Genomic DNA, 15630 nt, shown 5'->3' on the forward strand with positions numbered 1-15630 from the left:
GTAGGGGTTGTGAGGGAGGGAGGACTGGACTGTTGAGGGTCTTCCATGGTAAAGCGATCCCATTGGGACTTATCTAGATCTGGGTATTCAGTTTGGGACAAGTGTTCAAGTGATTGAGAATTAGGGGAGAGAGATGGAATTAAGCCATGGAGGACAGTATTTACTGGGGCAAGTAATGCATAGGGACAGAATACTGTCGGGACTGGGGCCCAGGATGGGGGTTAGACAGGCTTATAAGCTGAGCTCCAAGGAGACCGGTGTAGGGGGTCTCAGAGGGACCAGGGTTCAGGGCATTGGAGTAGCACACCTGGCCCTGAGGGCAGAGGGGAGCTTGGCTGTGCAGGGACAGGCCAGCCTGTTACAGGTCAGATTCTTCAAGCCGGATTTATGATGAACAGGATTAGCACGAATGAACCAGGCTTTGGTGGGGTCAGACTGGGAGACAGGATCTCTAATCCAACAGGGCTCGGCTGGTGGGTGGGGATTGAAGATTGTTGGTGAAGGGCCTGGACTTGAGGGCTCAGGAGGAAAAACCCTGGACATTGACCTTGGGGACTTGAGAGACAGGGTTGAACAAAGATGAATACTTAATTGGGATTTGGTGTGTTGCATCCTGTTTGGGTAGGAACTGTGATCTGCAGTCTGGAGGCTTCAAGGGACCCAGAGACTCCAAAAGGAAGCCTGATTAGGGATGGTGGCTGGGTCAGCTCAGACAGGGACTTAGAAGTAAGGAAGGAGCTTAGCTGGGCAGGATCAAGGTAGAGGTGGGTGGGAGCTTGGGAAGCAGATATCAGGACAGGCCCCATGAAGAAAGGGCAAGGACTACCATGGGGACCGAGGGTGGCAGATGGGACTCAACATGGCAAGAGGAAGAGGTTCGAGGTAAAGGATTCTGAAGGCACAGGTCTTGTAACTAGCAAGGCTTAGTGTGAGAAATATAGGGAGAAGGGATCAGCCCTGGGAACAAGGTGGAGTGCTCAGCAGACAGACTTGCGCGGGACCTGAGGACCCGCGAGAGAATGTGAGGACAGGTGGGTTGGAGTGGCGGCTCCATGGTCAGCGAATATGGGAGTCATGCAGCTCTTGATTTACGTGGGCCCCAGCTTCTCTCAGCTAGCGACTCCCTGGGGTCCTGGCTTCCGTGCTCGCAGGCCCTCTCCCTCCCTATGGAGGAGGCGGAGGTGTCTGCGACGCTGTGAGTCAGGCTCTGGCTGCAGCCGTGGCCGGCCTGGCGCTGCGGAGCGCGCACGGGCAGCGGGGGAGGCAGCGGCGCCAGCCCCGTTCGCTCCCCGCCCCCAAGGTTGGGCCGCCGGGAAGTGATCAGCGGACAGACAACGGCCCGGCCCGGGACGGCGGAAGGACGAGCGCTCCGAGGCGTCTGGCCCACTCACCGCCGCGTCGCCAATAGGTGAGCGGTCCTGGTGGCTGCTGCAGCCGGGGTCAGACCAGGGGCCACCCAGCCCGGTCGTTGTCCCCTGATATCTCTTCACCGGTGCCAGGTGCGCCCTGTGGCGCAGGTCTCCGGCGCCAAGCTGTCTCTTGGAAGTGTCCATTTCACTGAGTGTCATTGTGGGTCTGTTGGTGGCACGGGGGCAGGGGGGAAGTGAGTGGTTCTTTGTGACCGTGTGCGCTCTTAGGGTACCCGGTGCCACTTTCTGCCGGGCTTGGGGGGCAATGTGAGCGAGTTTGGAGCCCCGCACCTGCGCGTATCTTCCGGAGATGTGTCTGAGCCTGTGGGGCGGTGCGTGTAGTGCTGCGCTTCTTGGTGGGCAGTTGTTTACCTGGCACGTCTGGGCGCGCGGGTGTGCTGGGACTGGAGAGCCGATAATGTTTGTGGTTCATCTTGGTGTGTATGTGCTTCAGTGAGAGCTGTTCGTTCTGCCAGTCGGTGACTAGAGCAGTGTCACTGTAGGTCTGAATGCCCTGAGTGCGTGGGGATGCAGGGGCTGCTCTGCTTATTCGTAACAGGGTGTCATTCAGGGTGCTGAGGGGGTGCTGTTGTATGTGTCAGTGGGTGCAGATGGCAAAGCGATGAAAAGCCCCGATATGCTTGCCAAGTCTACTGCGAATGGCTTTGGTATTGGCCGTGGCCGGCTGGGTGGGGGAGGCAGGTGGCAGGCAGGCTGGCAGCTGGCAAGCTCGCAGGGATTTCCATCTCCTGAAGGCCATTTATAGGGCTGCAGGGGAGATGCTGTAAGGCTCCAGGGTGGGCGCTACTGGGCTCTCAGGACCCAGTTCCTCTTCACTCTGTCCCTTCCTCCAGGCCCAGGGCCCCAGCCAGTGCCCAGCCCTGCTGGGAGCCCCGGCCAGCACCACGGACGGCACCCAGGAAGCCCGAGTCCCCCTGGACGGGGCCTTCTGGATTCCCAGGCCACCAGCAGGTTCACCCAAGGGCTGCTTCACCTGCGTGTCCAAGCCTCCTGCCCTGCAGGCTGCAGCGGGCCCAGCCCCTGAGCCCTCGGCCTCGCCCCCCATGGCACCCACTCTGTTCCCCATGGAATCTAAAAGCAGCAAGACTGACAGCGTCCGGGCATCAGGTGTCCCCCAGGCCTGCAAGCACTTAGCTGAGAAGAAGACCATGACGAACCCTACGACAGTCATCGAGGTCTACCCCGACACCACGGAGGTGAACGACTACTATCTGTGGTCCATTTTCAACTTCGTCTACCTCAACTTCTGCTGCCTGGGCTTCATTGCTCTGGCCTACTCCCTCAAAGTGAGCCTGGGTGGGGAAGGGAGCAGGGTTAACGGGGCTAGCAGGATGCAATGTCACTTGGTGAAGCCCAGGGCAGAGCATGCAAGCACAGCCGGGAGATCTGTTATGAGTTCAGAGAGGTAAGGCTGTTTGTTGGTCAGGTCTGGACAGCAAAGAGCCACCTCCCTTTCTGAGGGAAACTTGATCCGCTTGGGGAGTGGGGTAGGGCTGTCAGCTCTGTACAGCTAGCTTAGTTAAATTGTTGGGAGCAGGCCTTCGGAGCTCGAGGTCCTGTCCTCTGGTCAGGAGACATGGGAGTCAACATAGCCAGTAGTCACACCTAGGTAAATGGGATGCAGTTTGCATGGAGCCAAGGGACTTGAAATCCCGTGGCTGTGGGAAGCAGAAGGGTGGTCTCAGAGCCCTTGCAGACCCTCTAATGTCAGTCCCTCCCCAGGGGGATCTGTGGCCAGGATTTGTGGCGGAAGACTAAAACCTGACCTGGGGGGAACGTTGGGAAACTCATCCTATCCCCACCCACTCTGCACCCACAGTGGCTACAACTTCCAGGACCAACTCCCCTTTGTGCTGGGAGTCGGCAGCTGGGAAGGGAACAGCGTGGCGAGCCTGTGGGACCCTTCAGTCACTTCTACCCCTTCCCATGGCAAAGTGGGGCTGGGAGAAGCTCTGATAGATGTGTCCCAGGCAAGGGCTGAGCATCCTTGGACTGTGGGAGCCCCACCAGCAGGGTGCGGGGATAATGCCGGGGTGCCCTCCTCCCATCCTGCATCTCCAGAAAGAAGGGCTTGGCTCACAATTACACAGATCATCACTTCCTGAGCCCAGACTCGAATGGCTCAAGCAAGATGCAGCCCAGAGATTGCAGCTGCCCAGCAAGGAGGGGTGCCAGGGGCTGGCAGAGTAGCAGGGTGCTGCAAGGAGTAAAAAGTGAAGGCAAGACTGACCCAAGAGGAAGGCTACCCAGGCAGCTCAACCCACAATTCATCTGCATACATGAACCCCGCCTTGCCTTGCATCACATGCCTGGCCACCAGGTTCTCCCCTCCTCTGCCTGACTCATACCCAGCATATCACGTTATCTTCATGCCTTCATCTCCAGGCCTGGGTTTCTCACCTCGACTGGTACCACGTGGGAGTTGTGTACATAAGTGGGCATGTCTGTGAGAACGTGTGATAGCATGTGTGTGCACATGTGCTCACATGTGTGTAAGTTACCATGTATGGAGAGCATGAGTGGGTGCATTTGAGTGTGTTGCATGCATGGATGGCTATGTTTATATGGATGTGAGTGTGTACACTTGAGCATACATCTGAGCACTATTGTATGCATGTAATCATGTACATGCACATATGCATGCGTGTGAGTAAATGTAACTGTGTGTAAGTGTACATGAACATATATAGAAATGTATGTCCAATTGCATGTGAGCAGTGTCAACATAATCACATGCCTACATCCATTTAGGTATATCATGAGTGGACACATGTTTGAGTATAATATGTATGCATGCAAATATTTGTAAGTCAATATATGTTTGCATATGAGTACATCACAACTGTGTGTGTGCGTGTGCATGTGCGTGTACATGCTTGTGCTGAGAGGCAAGATGAGAAGGGGATCTAGGGACTTGGGATGTCCTAAGGCCAGCTCAGCTCTGTTCTCTGGGGCAGTGCCAGGCAGAGAGTACCATTGCCAGGCTGTTAGTGGAACACAGCCTTCTCTGGTGCCCTCTGTCCCTACACGTCTACAGCCTGAGGATTTGGGTATGACTGCCCGGGCTCTGGTCCGGGAGCTGTCTCCTCCTCCCCTGGCTCAGGCTGTGTCCGGCTGGCTGGGCAGGGTAGCCCATCTGGTGTGGGTTGTAGGTAGGTCAGGCATTTCTGGATGGTTATGGGTTTGTATTTGGATGTGAGGTGAACACTTTGGAGAAGAGAGAAGGCTTACTCTCTCTCCCTTGCTTTGCTCCCTGAGGTCTTCCCAGGGAGCAGTGAACAGGCCTTGGGACTTTTTGGAGGTATGTTCAGGGTCAGCATAGGCCAGGCTAACTCTGACCGGATGCCTGAAAATCAGTCCACCTGTGTATGTAGCTTCAGCCTCCTGACCAGCTGCACCTGCCACTCATGCAGCCCAATGCAAGCATGTCCAAGGACAGCAGGTGGACCAGGGGTCAGGAGGACTTGGCAGATTTTCTGGCTGTCTCTGCTTGCCGAGCCCTTCCTCTCATCTGCTCACAACACTGTTCAAGTGGTCACGTGATCAGGCGGGGCTGGCAGGCTGGTGTTGAGATGATGGCATTCTTGCCTGCCCTGAATGTCCGTCTCCCATCAGGCCCCCATCCATTCCTCCCACCACACGGGTCAGGTCAGAGCCATGCAGCCTGCTCTGTGACCCGGGAGGATTCAGTAAACCCACTCTCCACACACTGTCTCATAACCACACAGCCCCACTGTCAGCTGGATGGTGCCCAGCATCCAGTTTTGGTGTCCAAGTCCCCTCATGGTTCCTCATCACCCTCTTCCTGGGGAAATACTGAGTTTTGTGCACACATTGGTGCACAGATATCCTCTTTTTTGTAAGAAGCCTGTGTTTCTCCTGCAGAGCTTCTATGGCCTTCCTTTCTTGGTCACATCTGCTTGTCCAACCCTCAGGACCACCCTTCAGTGTCCAAAGCATGGTGACCATCATGGGGGAGGCCTAAAGATATTATTTGTCTGGATAGAAGATGCCACCAAAGGGGATATATAGCCTAGTTGTCTTGGAAAAGGGAAACATCATACTGAGCTTGGGGCCAAGTAGGGGTCAGAGTAAGGGCTTCTGGGAGGAGGCAGGATTTTCTATGGCCATTGAGGGGTGGGTGAGAAGAAAGTTTTACCTGAAGAAACGAACAGACACTAAGCGGGGGCATCCTCTGTGGGGAGCAGAAGTGTGAAGGACGGGAGCGGGAGTGCAGTGCAGCCAGCATGCAGCAGATGTTTGATCTGCGCTCCGGAGGCTTGGGGACTTCTTGTGACAGGAAAGTCTGAAATGCTAGGTTAGGAGGGTAGATTCTGGTTGGGTTTTGTACGTATGTATCTGTCCATCTCGCCCTTCTGAGTATCAGTGTTGCCAGCCCATCCATTCACCTACCCACCCACACCTATTCGTTCATCCACTCATCCTCTTATCCATCCATCTATTCATACACCCATCCATCCACTAAATCAGCTGGCCATCTTCCCACTCATCCATTCCAGATATCTATCCATCCACCTATCCACGCCACACCCATCACTTATCCATTCACCTGCCTGTGTACCATCCGTCTATCCACATCACACGCATTCACATCTAGTTATTCATTTTCCTGTTCCCAACCATCTGCTCATGCACTCACCCATCCACCTACCACCCAGCCAGCACTCACCTGTCCATCTGCCCATTCAACCCATCCACTCACCTACCCCGCCGGTCATCGGCCTACCTTTCTACCCGTCCACCCACCATCCATGTATCCACACTATACCCCTCGTCCTACACTTCGTCTGCGCATCTACCCATCTACCCACCCTACTGTCCCCCCACTCACTGCTCCACACGCTCACAATCCACCCCTCCACCTTTCCATCTCTTCGCCATCCGCCCATCCATGTATGTGGTCACCTCTGTTAGTCAGTAGAGGACATTTCAGGCAACGGCAGGTCACATGCCCAAGACTTCCTCGCTTGCTAGTGTCGTCGCTGATTTGTACATAGACTCGGTGACATCAGCAGACGATGAGGCCATCTGGAGTTTCTCAGATACCCCTCATTAAGTGACGCATGGCTGTGCCAATCAGTTCTCCACTCTGTTCACGACATCCAGACAGCATCAGCCTCCCACCACCTGCTGGCACAATCATCTGTCCTTCTGACTGCCCTCCACCGTCGCACTCCTTCCCTACCAACCTGAGCACAGATTCACTAAGCTTTCTCTGATGTCATTTTCCCCTAGCACTCACCAGCCCGACCTCCCATCTGCGCATGCTTTGCACATCCTCCCGCCCATCCATCCCTCCACTCCAAGTAGCCATGCGCGTGTGTTTCTCACTCACCTTCCTCATTTGCATTCTTCCCTGCTGTTTATACATCCTTCTATCATTTTCTTCTATTTTCTACCCATGTATTTATGTATCCATTCATTTTCTCTTCTCTTTTGTAGTTCCCCTTCAACTTCATAGGCTGAATTCACCCACCCACCTGCTCACCCACCTGCCCACCCGCCCGCCCGCCCGCTCACCCACCCGCCCTCCCGCTCACCCACCCACCCACCTACTCACCCACCCACCTGCTCACCCACTCGCCCGCCTGCTCACCCACCCGCCCACCTGCTCACCCACCCACCTACTCACCCACTCGCCCGCCTGCTCACCCACCCGCCCGCCTACTCACCCACCCGCCCGCTCACCCACCCAGCCGCCCGCTCACACCCGCCCGCCCACCCGCTCACCCGCCCGCCCTCCCGCTCACCCGCCCGCCCTCCTACTCACCCGCCCACCCTCCTACTCACCCACCCATCCACCCATCCGTTCTCTTCTCATTCCAACTTTCATAACCTCCGCCCCTCCCCCTGTGTAGAATTTTACCCTAGCACCCGTCTATCAACATTCAAAGCTCTCAGTCTCAAGCATCTGCCCTGTCTCCAGCTTTATGTCCTCCCACACATTTACTCTCCTGTTTCTCTTCACTCTCTCCTAGCCCCAGTCTCTTCCCTATCTGTCTGTCCTGTCCAATAGCTTATTGATCCATATGTGACTGTGAACACACGTGTACACTGATCCATACGTGGCTGTGGACACACATGCACACTCTCACTTGCCTAGCTGCACACTCATATTTCAGCCATGTGCACACTTGCCCCCCCCCTTAGTTTTAGACACTGACACACCCTAGATGTGTCAGATACGGTGATGCACACCTGAAATCCTAACGTTTGGGAGTCAGAGGCAGGAGGATTTAGAGCTCAGGGCCAGCATCAGTTACATTAAGACCCTCTCTTTAAAAGGGGAGAAAACAGAAAGGAAGGAAGAAAAGGGGAAAGAAGAAAGAAAATGCCCAGAGCATCAGCACAAATCCTACTAATGGTTCACCCGACAATCTCCTGGCTCATCTTCCAGCTTTCCTTTCCTATGTTTTATCTTTCATCCATGTCCTGCCCCATCTGTTCTTCCATCCTTTCTCCTCCCACTGTCACTCTGCTACTCCACACAGGCCGTCTGCCTCTTCTACCCTCTGGTCACCCACACACCTACCGTGCACTTTCCTCTTCCTCTTGTCTCTTCCTCACCCTCTTCTGTCCATGAATTTGCCCTGTGTGTCCCATGTTTATCTATTCTCTTCCCTCCTGTGTCTGTGTCAAGTGTGTACATATTCATGTATGGGGTGTGTGCATCTTTGTATGTGTGCCAGTGCACATGTGTGTGTGTAAGCATGCATGCATGTGGAGGTCAGAAGTCAGCCTCAAGTGTCATCCCTCAGGATTCCTTCACTTTTTATTAAAAATGACTCACTTTTGTGTGTGCATGAATACATACTCGTGTGTATTGTCTGGAGGTCGAGGACAACCTGCGGGAGTTTACTCTCTCCTTCTACTATGCGGATCCCAGGGATCAAACTCATATTGTTCAGCTTGATAGCAGGTATCTTGATCCATGGGCCATCTTCTCAGACCCCCACTTTGTCTTCTGGGACAAGGTCTCTCTCTGAGACTAGGGGTTTACCAGTTAAGTTAGGCTGGATAGCCATCAAACTGCCTGTCTTTGCTTCCCCAGTGCTGAGTTATAGGCACGAGCTGCTATGTCTGAAATTTGAAAAATGTAGCTTTAGATGTACTGATTTTGTTTTATGTGCATGTATATTTTGCCTGTATATATGTATGTGTGCCATGTGCATGCCTGGTGCCCAAGGAGGTCAGAAGAGGCTGTCAGATGCTCTGGAACTAGAGTTACAGATGGTTGTGAACCACCCTTCAGGTGCTGGAAGCTGAGCCTGGGTCCTCTCTGTAAGAGCAACAAGCACTCTGAGTCATTTCTCCAGCCACCCTGGCTTTTTGTTTTTGACGTTAAACACAGATTCCTTGGATCGAATGCAGGTCTTCTTGCTTGCTTGGCAAACAGTTTACCGGAATTGAGCCATCTCCCCAGCCTCCCATCTTTCTTCCCCTTGAAGCTTATGTCTACCTTCCTCTTTCTCGTCTACTCTTTTGCCCTCTTCTATGATGTCACCATCATGGCCACTCATTAAACTATCTCATCCACCATGTAGCCATGGGTTCATTGGAATGCATTCTCCCACTACCCTGCTTCCTTCTCATGCAGCAAATAACTGCCCAGTGTATGAGGAGTGACCAGCCACACGGCCCCTGACCATAGGAGACTTCCCTCTGTCAGGGAACTCATACCATCATAAAATGCACTTATATAACATCTGTGAAGACTAAGGGGAGTGGCTGAGATTGGCATTTCATAAAGATAAAGGTGGACTCCCACAGAAGTCTGTGCTGGTGTATTGAGTGTAGCCCAAGGTGGTCCAGAGGAAGTGTATCCCAGGATGGGGAGCAGGCCTTGCAGAAGGCCAGGGACAAAATTCCATAGCCTGTATGGTTGAAACAGGAGAGGGGACCAGACATGCCGAGCCACAGCCTTGTTTTCCATGGTGAGGGTTTTGTCATCTACTGTGAGTGGGTCCATGTGAGGACGCTTCCATGTGGTGACAGACTAAGGATGCAGAGAGACAGGGCTGGGAGCCCAGATGGGAGTAGCTTCCTAGTGATATGGAGCTGCCTAGGGAGGTGGGTGTGGAAGGCTGTTGCCTGGCCGTTCCTTTAGTATTTGGTATTTATTTATTTAGTATTTAGTATTCACACAGGGGATTGGTTCCACAGACACGCAAGTTCGTGGATGCCCAAGTTCTTATTTAAAACAGTCCAGCATTTGCTTGGATCCCACACACTCAGATGATCTCAATCCAGGGCTCTATGCATGCTAAAGCTCTCCCCAAGCTGAGCTACATTCCTGGCCCATCTCTGTCTACTTTCCAGTACTTCCTTCCCATCTCAACTGATCCATTCTTCTAGTCAAGTGAGTCGTACTCCTTTATGCCCCATCTATTCTAAATACTCACCCCCACTCTACCCAAATGTTGCACGAACACTCTAAAATCCCTGTCCATGCGCCCTCCAGCCTCTCTCCTTTCTCCTCTCACTCACGTATCCACTGACTACCCACCATGTCACCTCCCTTGCTCATCCTTCCTGTCATACACCCCCAATCTAAGTCACCTGCTTCGTTCTGCATGTGTGAAGTGACTTCCCCATAGTTCTGCTGACCTTCCAGAACTTCACAAGGCCTCAGCATGGCCAGGCTCCAGTGAGGTCTGTACTCTTCCGGGTTGTAGGCTCTTCACATCTCTCACGCATGGAAGGGTAAAGGTCATGTGGGGCCTTTGCTATGTGAGGGCTGCCCCTCCCTCAAGGGCCCCACCCCCTACCATCGCTGGGGGCCAAGACCTGCACTGTATAAGCTGATGGAGTGCATACCTAGAGATCAGCTCTTCCTGACCATTTGGTCCCCATCAGCCGCCATTTCCTTTCCATCCCTTCGGCACTGGAGGATGAGCTGGCACCCACTGGTCTGCCCACCCAGGGCCTGCCTGCCCTTTCTCCCTTCCCTTAATGGATTTACCTCTCAGACCATGAAGTTCACTAAAAGGCTGCCGTTCATGGTCCTGCTCATCTGCCCTTCTCGTCTAACGCTCTTATCGTCTTTCCCTGCTTGCTCTGGTAGACTCACCCTCCAGTCTCTCCATTCTCCTCTACCACAGCAGATGTCGTCTGTCACCTCTCAGGCCCACGGAGCACTGCCTGTCTTTCCTGCTCGGATTGCTTCTCCACTATTCTGCTCCTGCCCTACTCACATCTCCTGCTCCTCTTATCTTTCCTGTTGCTTCTCTGTCCAGTATCCCAAGTCTTCTTACTGTTCCCATTTGGTTTCCTGGTCTTTGAATTTGGGTTCCTCATCTTTGTGGAGCCAGCTCCCCCAGGGCCCGATGTGGTGTCTTTCACGTGTTCATCTCTGCCCTCCACCTCCTCCTTGAACGCCAGACTCAGCAGCGCCGCTGTCCCCACTGTCCAGCCGTAAGCCTGGTGCCGGGACCTGCACTGCCGAGAAGGCCACCTCATCTTAAGCCCCATCCATCATCATCCGCCATGCTGAACTCGGCATTGTCAGTGCCGCCCTCAACACAGGTCCGGAACCCATCTGTCAGCCCTCTCATTGCCACAGCTCTTGTCCATGGTACTAGACCCATGTCCTCCAGGCCAGACTCTGCCTCCTTCCTGCCTGACCTGAATCCTCAACCAAAGGCTCCGTTAGACTTTGTCTGGCCTTCCCTTTCTTCTGGCTCTATGTTGCTCTGAAAAGCCTTCACAGAGCCCCGCCACCTTCTCGATGGCTTCCCTTGATCTCCCCATATCTGTGCTCTGACCTCCATCAGCAGCTGCTGGCTGACCTCAGGCATCCCCTCATGGGTCTCTGCTCCCCCAACCTGGTGTGCTTCCCCCCATGAGACCAAATCCGTCACTGACTTGATGATAAACATCCACTCAATGAAGTCTTTCTGGGCAATTTGCTGAGGCTGGATCTCCCAGGACACCTTTGACCCCTAGCATCGTCAGATCTCTCTCTAGCCCCCGTATCCCATGGATACCTGCCCTGCTTGTCCCGTGCCTTGTGACTCTTCTCTGGTCTGTGAACCACGAGGACAGAGGCTTTTCTTTGTTCTATGCTGCATACCAGGGCACAGCTGGGCTATGCATGGCTGCCGTTACACACCCAGGATGCCAGAGCAAGCACGAAGTAAAGACTGACTGACTGACTGACTGACTGGCTGTTTGGTTGGTGAATTTGAGAGTCTGTACCTATCTTCCATTTATTAGTCAATGGTATATTCTTTTAACCTCCTCCCTCTTTCTCCTCACCCATCCCACATGTAATCTAAATCTGTTTGTCTACCCATCCCACACATCCAGCAGACATGTCAGGAATTCATCCCAAAGATACAAAATGCACCATTATACCCCATGTGCCAGTTCAACCATCTGACACACCTTCAAAAACCTATCTGCCCACCTGCCCCACCCATCAGCACACTTCTATCTAGGCGTCCATCCTAACTACATGAATGTGTTACTATTTCCCATATACCTCTCTGATCACTCGATGCACCCACCCTACACAAGCAACATACTTCCTGTCTCCTCACACCACCTGCTCTGCTCATCCGGGACACGTGTATTCATACACTTGTCTGTCTATCCACCCCCACAACAAACGTCCACTCATTTCTCTCTGTCCTGCTATTTCCATCTGACCTAGGTCCCTCTGTGTACCTCCCTCCCTCATCTAGCACGTGGCCAAATTCACCTACTGTCTCTCCTGTCCATCGAACGCACATCAAAACACCAGTGGCCCTATTTGCCTAAGCTACTTGAAGTGTGTGTGTGTGTGTGTGTGTGTGCATGCATGTGTGTGCGCGTGTGTGTGTCTGTGAGAGAGAGAGTTTATTTACCTGTCCCCCCCCACTGTTCACTTGATATTTGCTTCTGTATTTATAGCTACCTTCTAGCCTCCAGAACTGTCAAAGAATAAATATCTATTTTCTTAAAAAAAAAAATAAAATGCAAAAGAACAAGGGTGAGCCGAGGCTGTCCTGCACACTCTCTGCTACTCAGCATTGTTCTAGAATCCTCTTTGTCTTCCTCATAGGAGCCTATGGGCAAGATGCTGAGCCAGGAGCATGAGACTAATCACGGCCTTTCCCAGCAGTGTGCGGTGGACACTGCACAGTCTTCACCCCACAGGCAAGCGCTAGGAGAAGCCACAGTTAACTCTGTGCGGTGACCAGTGGACACCTGCAGAGTTTCTCTACCACAGCTGTAGCCTGGAGGAGGGGCTGACAAGAGGAAGTAGAACAGCTGGTTTGCTAAAGAGAACACCTGGCTAATGACAGCAGCGGGGTAGTTGAACTGGATACGGAATATACTTGCTAGAGATTCAGTGTCTACAGCAAGCATCCATGAGGGAATGGGTTTGACATTACAGCTGCAAACCAAGTAGGCTAATACTAAATCCAAGGGAAGATAGAATTTAATTTTCTGGAGAAAATGATAAAACGTTATCAAAAACTTCACTCAAATTGTGCAAACTAAGTAAATGGGGTCACACCTCATTCTTGGTGACAGAGATGCTGGTTCCCCCTCAAATCACCAGAGGGCAGGATCTCACTCCCACGCTTGCTCTCCTGACTCCTCAGCCCTCTTCCCGTGGCCTCTCCATTCAGCTCACACAGAGCACAACCCACCCTCTAAGTCACCCCTGCCCTTTGCTGGATCCTCCCCTTCCTTTCTCTACCCCAGCCCAGGCCTTCCTTCTCTCTGCTCCCTCTGTCCTGCCCACTGTTGGGTACCCATCGCACACCTCCTCTTCTCCCTTGCTCCCCCTTACCACTCCTTCCTCCCCAGGACAGTCCCTCCTCCTAGCAGGCCTCAGTTGTCCTCTGCCTGTTCATAACCAACCCCATTCCCACCCACTCACCCTCCCTCCCGCCACACTTCCTCCTCAGGTGACCCCTTTCCTGACATCAGCTAGTCCAAGTGTCTTTCTGTCCAGCTTCCTTCTTTCAACCAAACCCAGTCCTCATCTCCTGCCTTCATCTCCACCTCCATCTTCTCGGCTCTGCTCTCAGCTTGCATCATGTTCAGCTGGCGCTCACTGGATGATGTCGTATACGAGGACTGTCCTAAGACATGTCTGCCCTGACCAAGTAGTCTCTTAGGGATGGCCAGCTCTGTCCTCATTTCCCTAGCTAATGTTCAGCTAGGCAGAACTGATCACAACACCCTGGACACACACGCCACCACATCTCACGCCTACTGTTGCTGGCGTCGCAACCCTATTCACCGTGCATCTGCTGTCTCCAGGGTCACCTTCCTCTTTCGTGTTAGATCACTTCAGATTCATTTGCACAAACTAAAACAGAAATTCCTGGGCATCCTCACAGGGTACCTGTGTTCTTTGTTCCCTGTTTCCTTCTCTGACTAGACATTATTTACTTTACAAACTGTGAAAGATGAGTTTCTCGTTGACTATGCTCCCCAAACCGAGGCGGGGGTGCTTGTAGGAGGTCCCGAGACTACTTGACACTCAAACCCCTGCTCCCCACCACTCCAACCTCCCTCCTCTACTGTCGACCTCCCCTGATGACCTCTGTATCCTGCTGCTGGTAGTCTCCATACCCCTCCGCCCATCTCCATTCCCGTTCCTTATTGGCTCCAGTTCCCCCTCCTCTGTTGTCCTCTCTCACCATCCCTCTGCTGGCCTCTGTCTTACCTCCTCTTCCGACTTCTGCCCATCTTCCTCTCCTCTGATGGCCACTGTCCTCTCTCCTCTCCTGACCTCATCCTCCTTCCTCTGCTGGCCTCTGTCCTGTCTCCTCTCCTGACTTCTGCATCTCTTCCTCCCCCTCTGATGACCACAGTCCCCTGTCCTCTATTGGCTTCCTCTTCCTGCTTTCTCTGACAGCTTCCTCTTTCCTTCCTCCTCCTGCTCTGACCCCTGTCTTTCTTTCTCTATTGACCTCCACCCACTGCTTCCTCTGACCTCTGCCTGTCTTCCTCCTCCTTATGCCTCCAGGTTCGCGACAAGAAGCTCCTGAATGACCTGAATGGAGCCGTGGAAGATGCCAAGACAGCGCGGCTGTTTAACATCACCAGCTCTGCGCTGGCGGCCTCCTGCATCATCCTCATCTTCATTTTCCTGCGGTACCCCCTTACCGACTACTGAGCCCAGCAGGCAGTGGTCTTGGAGACACAGCACTGAGACTGATAGTCACTGAGATTCAGGATGCCAAGAGTGTGGGGCAGAATGGGCTTCTACCAAGGCCCAGAGCCATGCATGGCAGCAAGGCCGCCAGAAGTTGAGTGCCCAATTGAGTGGCACACTCCTCCCAGCCACCCTATCTGCCTCCTGCCCTGCTCTGTTGTCACTGGATCTCTGGGCTCCCTCTGTTGCTGCCTGGTTGCCAGTGACTTCCATCCCTGACCGATGCACCCGACCCAAGCTCTTGCATTCCTCAGACCTGACACCCAGCAAGAAGGGCTTATGTGGGAGCTCCCAGAAGGGGAGCTGCCAGCACCTGGGACTCCCTCACTCCTGACCCCAACTTCCTCTAAGCTGTGATCCCTGCTCCAAGCTCTTGTATCTGTGAACTTTCATTAAAACATGTGCCCAGCTCAGTTTCGTTTTCTGTCTGTGTTCCAAGCAGGGATGTTTGGGGACCTTTATCAGGTGCTCCTTGCAGTCCATGACCCCAGGGCCTACACATGGTTAATTCTGCACAAGTCTTGCTCAGAAACCAAGTGGCCTTGGAGTGGCCAGGTGTGTAGGATGGTGAAATGAGGGGTGTTAAGTGGAGGGATTCCACACAGGATGCACAGAGTTGGGAAACCTGTAGGGAGTGGGAGAGATGATATGGAGTATCCAGGAAAATATCCTACAGTGACGGTGAAACTCTGCCAGTCTCAGGGAACCCACAGGGTGTTGCTCAGGTTCTCACCTACTTAGCCCCTGAAATGGGGAAAGAGACTCCCTGTCATCTGAAGGTCACTGTTCAAAGGTCAAGACCAGCAACAGCGTGTGCTGATCCTGGAAGTGGTGCTGCCCCAGAAGGGTGCTGCCCTGTGAGCTGGGGTGGGGGTAAGCTGTAAAATGGATGGTGGACAGAGTGGACATAGCCCCCACCCTATGAGGGCCTGGTTGGTCTGAAAAAAAAATAGGTATCGTGGGGCTCAGATAGGGGCCAGTGACATGCTTAGTGGTGGGGAGGCTCGGCCCTTTTCTGAT

At 53.4% G+C, this 15630-nt stretch overlaps 1 protein-coding gene across 3 annotated transcripts; it reads left to right on the plus strand.

Annotated features, from left to right (window-relative positions):
* Positions 1-980: 980 nt before the first annotated feature.
* On the plus strand, positions 981-15014 carry Ifitm10 (interferon induced transmembrane protein 10). Of its 3 annotated transcripts, none has more exons than XM_057779864.1 (3): positions 981-1408; positions 2264-2626; positions 14422-15014. In XM_057779864.1, the coding sequence occupies exons 2-3, from the start codon at positions 2474-2476 to the stop codon at positions 14569-14571; spliced, it is 303 nt and encodes a 100-aa protein (XP_057635847.1). In that variant the 5' UTR covers positions 981-1408; positions 2264-2473; the 3' UTR covers positions 14572-15014. The 3 variants fall into 3 exon arrangements, with proteins under 3 accessions (XP_057635847.1, XP_057635846.1, XP_057635845.1); XM_057779863.1 differs by having other exon boundaries at positions 994-1499; positions 2264-2716; XM_057779862.1 differs by having other exon boundaries at positions 994-1408; positions 2264-2716.
* Positions 15015-15630: the final 616 nt, after the last annotated feature.

Source organism: Chionomys nivalis, chromosome 8 (assembly GCF_950005125.1).
Source record: "Chionomys nivalis chromosome 8, mChiNiv1.1, whole genome shotgun sequence".
Classification (NCBI taxonomy): domain Eukaryota; kingdom Metazoa; phylum Chordata; class Mammalia; order Rodentia; family Cricetidae; genus Chionomys; species Chionomys nivalis.

What these genes read in the sequence shown, in the direction of transcription:
- Ifitm10 (XM_057779863.1), top strand. Translation starts at nt 2,474, where the DNA reads ATGGCACCCACTCTGTTCCCCATGGAATCTAAAAGCAGCAAGACTGAC. An exon ending in CTCTGGCCTACTCCCTCAAA is followed by an intron (nt 2,717 to 14,421) that starts GTGAGCCTGGGT and finishes TTATGCCTCCAG; the next exon opens with GTTCGCGACAAGAAGCTCCT.